Source organism: Rutidosis leptorrhynchoides, chromosome 9 (genome assembly GCF_046630445.1).
Source record: "Rutidosis leptorrhynchoides isolate AG116_Rl617_1_P2 chromosome 9, CSIRO_AGI_Rlap_v1, whole genome shotgun sequence".
Taxonomy (NCBI): Eukaryota; Viridiplantae; Streptophyta; class Magnoliopsida; order Asterales; family Asteraceae; genus Rutidosis; species Rutidosis leptorrhynchoides.
The window spans coordinates 224524216-224529500 of record NC_092341.1 but is presented as its reverse complement, the minus strand read 5'-3'; the positions used below and the strand labels follow the sequence as shown (position 1 = coordinate 224529500).

Here is a 5285-nt window from a genome sequence, read left to right as displayed (position 1 = left end):
GAGTGCGAAGATATGGCCCGTTGAATATTTGGGTGGAGTTTGTTTAAGATTTTTTATGATAATGGTTCATTGGCACTTTACCCCCTGTTTGGGGGTGGATTTGATTTTTTAGATAAAGTATGAGGTAAAATGTTGAAAATAAACCCGAGTACTATTCATTTGGGCTATGTTTTTTTAAATATAGGTAAGGTATAGTATAATATAATATAATATAATATAATATAATATAATCAGAGTCAAACAGGAATCCCAAAATCCATTCATACATTGGGTCAAACCAAGATTTATATTTTACTATATGTTACAAATTTCATACTCAGATATATATTTATTAACATCTTCTTAAAATTTAGGAGAACCCATTTCATGTGTGTTAGAAAGATTTAAACTTTTTCAGTAAATTGTTGTGAGGGGTGAAAATGGCAGGGGAAACAAGTGAGGGTACAAGGGAACTTGATCAAACACCAACATGGGCTGTTGCAGGTGTTTGTGCAGTTATTATCATCATCTCCATAGCTCTTGAAAAAATTCTTTATAGACTCGGAAAGGTATTTACTTTTTTAATTTTACTGAAAAAATTATGAATTTGTTTAGTCTTTTAGTACACCCACTTGAAATTATGCAAATCTCTATGATGTTTGAATTTAATGACAGTCATTGTCTGATTATGTTGACCCAAGAAAATAGTATATGATGTTTGAATTAAAAGATAGAAAGATTGAGACTTTATCATAATTCTTGACTAATTTTCAATTTAGTGGTCCAATTTTGGTTACTAAAAAGATGGAATTTACTTTCAGGTTTTTACAGACAAGCACAAGAAAGCTTTGTTTGAAGCCCTGGAGAAAGTCAAAGCTGGTAAGCTACACAATTTCTGTTATTTTCATTTCCAGTTTTTCATGAAAATATATTTTTTTAGACTCATTGTGTTTGAAATGTGCAGAGTTGATGATTCTAGGGTTTATCTCATTAATATTGACTTTTAGTCAATATTACATTGCGAAAATATGCATACCCATTGGTGCAGCTGATACAATGTTACCATGTGCTAAAAAACATAAAGTTGCGACTGAAGGAGCCCATCGGTTACTATTGTGGTACGAGAACCGTAGATCATTAGCTGGTGCACCTGCGTCTAGCTGCCCGAAGGTATCTTGGTCAATAATTTGATTATATACTATGTATATAAGTACTTTTGCGTTATATTCAGATTAAACTTCTGTTTTTTTTGATAGGGGAAAGTACCAATTATAACCGTTGATGGGTTGCATCAGTTGCACATACTCATATTCTTTCTTGCCGTTTTTCACGTTGCTTATAGTGCTATTACTATGGCACTTGGAAGGTTAAAGGTACATGTCCATTGTTACTTCTGATGTTACTAAATCGAATTCCTAATTTAAGTTTCCGAAAATAGAAATTGCTTCTGTGTACAAAGTAATCGACTTTTACTTATAGTGTAATCGGGTATTCTCCAAAATATAAAAATTTTGCTACATTTTTTTTTATTCGTTTGCAGACACGTGGGTGGAAGCAGTGGGAAGAAGAGACATCAACCCATGACTACGAATTTTCCAACGGTACGTTATTAAAGAAGTTGTTTTATAGGCAGACAATACTAGTATTAGTTCTTTATTGAAGAAGTTGTTTTACTACATATGGCATATTTGTCCTAAAAAAGAAACTTACAAAATCCTTCCTAAAATGGAAACTACAGATCCTTCAAGATTTAGGCTTACACACGAGACGTCTTTCGTGAGAGCACACACAAGCTTTTGGACTCGAATTCCTTTCTTCTTTTACATTGTAAATTCTACATGAACTTTTTTCTATATTCATGTGCATAATTACTTTTATGTTACGTGTTTCCTTAAGTAGGTTTCTTTCATGTAGGGATGTTTCTTTCGCCAATTTTTCAGATCTGTCACAAAGTCTGATTATATGACCTTGCGAAACGGGTTCATAAATGTGAGATTTTTTTCTTTTCTTTTCTCTCCTTTTCTGTTATTTATTTATTTATTTTTGTTGTTCTTTGTATGAACTGATCTCTCTTTTCAGCTTCATCTAGCTCCAGGAACAAAATTTAACTTCCAAAAGTACATCAAACGGTCATTGGAAGATGATTTTCAAGTAGTTGTGGGAGTCAGGTACATCTGATGTTATAATATGTCATCGTTAAAAAGTTTTAACCTTTTTATCTTACCTTTATTCGCCTTAACATTATAAAATGTTGAAATTTTCAGTCCTGTACTTTGGGCATCATTTGTCATCTTCTTGCTTCTAAACGTTAACGGTAAGTCATTAAGTTTGACTACTTCAATGTCAAACCAAGTAGTTAATCGATACATAATTGATGTGAGTTTTTCTACTAGCTACACTATCTGTTTGCATCACTTAATATATCTTTCTATGATCAAAATGCATTCATATATCTAAACAGTGTGCACATGATTGGATCCCAAATCAATCCTTAATTTGAACTTTAATATGTTTGACTTAAAAAGTCAAAGCTAAGCTTTTATCCATGTACGTTTCTCTTAAATCGGCCAAATTGGTTCGTTTACAACTTTTCAGTCTACACAAACTCTAAAACTCTTGACTTCTAAACATGACAAAATGGGCACGTTGAACATGTTTCTTAGTTAGTCAAAACAAGTGTGGGTTGAAATGTGTCTTTTTAAAGTAGCATTCAATGGGGCCAGTTCAGAACGGGTCTGGCTGAATGGCAAACAATTCTTTATTTATTACTTATAGAACTTGATACATTCTAAACCTATCCCTTTGACCCATTTCCTTCTGAGCTATTTCTCTTATTTGACCCGTTTGAGTTCACACAGCCAAAAATCCACTCAAAAGCATATTGATCGATGTTGACACTGTAAACTTTTCATGCAGGCTGGCAGGCAATGTTTTGGGCTTCCATAATTCCATTAATCGTAAGTGTCATTTTTTGGACCCTTTAAAAAGTTTAAATTCAGAAAATAGCCCCTAATCAATTTTGTGCAGATTATCTTAGCTGTTGGAACTCAGCTTCAAGCAATTTTAACAAAAATGGCTATTGAAATAACGGAAAGACATGCGGTCGTTCAAGGGATTCCGTTAGTGCAGGCGTCCGATAAATATTTTTGGTTCTCGAAGCCTCGCCTTATTCTTCATCTCATACATTTTGTTCTGTTTCAGGTACTTTGTGACACGGGAGTGATCAGTACACCACCAAAATTTATCTATACACCACTAAAAGACTGTTTTAAAGAGTTGTACAGTACAACATTATAAAGCATATTTAGTAACATATGTATAATTTTGGTGGTGTACTGATTATCACCATTTGTAAAATATCAAAATTTGTTCGCGTGATTTATCCACTATATGTCACTAACTACTTTACTGGTTCATTTGTGTCTGCAGAATGCTTTTCAGATTACTTACTTTTTTTGGATTTGGGTAAGTAAACTTCATTTAATTGTGTGTTACTTATTAATAAAAATATTTTTATATTATTTCGAATCCCGCCGTTTTGAAACTTATATGAGCCGTCAGTAATAATAAGACTGTTTTCTTGTGCTTGTGCTTGTGCATGTGCAGTATGAATATAAGATCAATTCTTGCTTTCATGATAATATGAAACTTGTCATCCTAAAACTTGTTATCGGGTAATTTTCTTATTACATCGGCGTATTATCAAGCATGAGGCTGTTATTGTTTGCTGATGAACTGATCTCTATTTTCGTCTTTTGTAGGGTCGGAGTTTTGATCATGTGCAGCTATATTACACTTCCTTTATATGCACTTCTATCTCAGGTTTAACAATTTTTAGTTAACTTGTTCTTTTCAATCGTAACATTTAAACTAACCTCTGTTAATCAAGGTTGCAAAAATCTATAATCAGGGAGTAATCGTTCAAGTTGGGGAGTAATCTGATGTTGCCTAAACTTGACCAAGTCTGACTAAGTTTGACTTTGACCAATTTTGACTGATCAATCCCGAGTAATCTGATAAATCCCCGGTTTATGGTGACCGATTAGTTAGATATTGACTGATTGATTGGATGTTGACTCGCAGTAATTGACCGAGGGTTGACCTGCTGTTGGTATTTTAATTAGAAACTTAATTAACATGATGGTGTATGTGTAGATGGGATCGAACATGAAGAAATCTATCTTCGACGAACAAACAGCCAAGGCCCTAAAGCAATGGCGAATGGCCGTGAAAAAGAAACACGGAGGCAAAGGTGGCAAGACCCCGACCCGTTCAACGGCAACCAGTGTTAACGCTAGCCCAGTTCACCCAATGGCATCAGCCATTTACCCGACAGCTGCAGCTACGCTGCACCGGTTCAAAACAACGGGCCACTCCACAAGATCATCCAATTATGATGACAACGATGTATCAGATTTTGAGGCCGAACCACTGTCTCCTGACTCATCAACCAGACACCTGATGGATGTGAGGAGTGATAATGAGATCGAGGTTGATCATTCGACTGAACAAGTTCGTGAAACACGACATGAGGATGATTTTTCATTTGCTAAGCCTGCACCACCGCTGTTATAAGCGTAAAATCACAATTTAATTTAGAGCCTATATATTGAGGGATGTATAAATTATGTTCACACTTGCTATAGAGATGTAGTTGGATTTAAACTTTAATCTGCATGATATGGCTATCATTAATCCTTATATGTACAGTTGATTGTGTAAAGATATGTATCCATTTGATATGTATTTAGAACTATTGAAATTACCCGTGAAATCACGGGTTTGTTTAAACGAAACAATTTATTGACATGTCTTAGGTATTAAGTGAATGTAAATGTTAAAGTAATTTATTTTAATGACCCGTTTGACTAAGAAACTTGTTGTTACAAATATATAGAGACATGTATTTTCGCATGCATATGTAACGCAATTAATTTCGTAAAAAGAATCCATATTTGAAGATTAATAATATAATAATTATAATTATTATATTAAAAGTAAATATTAATAATAAAGTTCGTTCAAATTGAGTATTTATATTTTTAATAATAATAATTATTATTAATGCTTTTTAAATATTTTTAGAAAATTAAAATAAAATTATTATATAAAAGTTGTACAATATGCTTTAAAATTTGCGTGTTCTGTAGAAGATTTTACAAATTAGAAGAGATTAGTATTTCCTTTTATAAAAGATTTTGTATTATTTTTTTAATTAAATTAATATAAAATTATGACATCATCATTATGAAAATTAATGAGTAATTAACTTAATGATAACATCATCATTTTAGAGCTTTATATAA

At 32.8% G+C, this 5285-nt stretch overlaps 1 protein-coding gene across 1 annotated transcript; it reads left to right on the top strand.

Moving 5' to 3' along the window:
* Window positions 1–241: 241 nt before the first annotated feature.
* Window positions 242–4742, top strand: LOC139866210 (MLO-like protein 10). Its single transcript, XM_071854361.1, has 15 exons — window positions 242–548; window positions 801–858; window positions 944–1149; window positions 1236–1352; window positions 1520–1580; window positions 1718–1806; window positions 1894–1968; window positions 2059–2147; window positions 2244–2293; window positions 2896–2936; window positions 3007–3180; window positions 3409–3444; window positions 3586–3653; window positions 3741–3801; window positions 4135–4742. The coding sequence occupies exons 1-15, from the start codon at window positions 420–422 to the stop codon at window positions 4552–4554; spliced, it is 1674 nt and encodes a 557-aa protein (XP_071710462.1). The 5' UTR covers window positions 242–419; the 3' UTR covers window positions 4555–4742.
* Window positions 4743–5285: the final 543 nt, after the last annotated feature.

Coding starts and splice junctions, on each gene's coding strand:
- LOC139866210 (XM_071854361.1), top strand. CDS start 420: ATGGCAGGGGAAACAAGTGAGGGTACAAGGGAACTTGATCAAACACCA. Junction 549..800: donor TTCTTTATAGACTCGGAAAG/GTATTTACTTTT, acceptor ATTTACTTTCAG/GTTTTTACAGACAAGCACAA. Junction 1,581..1,717: donor TGACTACGAATTTTCCAACG/GTACGTTATTAA, acceptor TGGAAACTACAG/ATCCTTCAAGATTTAGGCTT.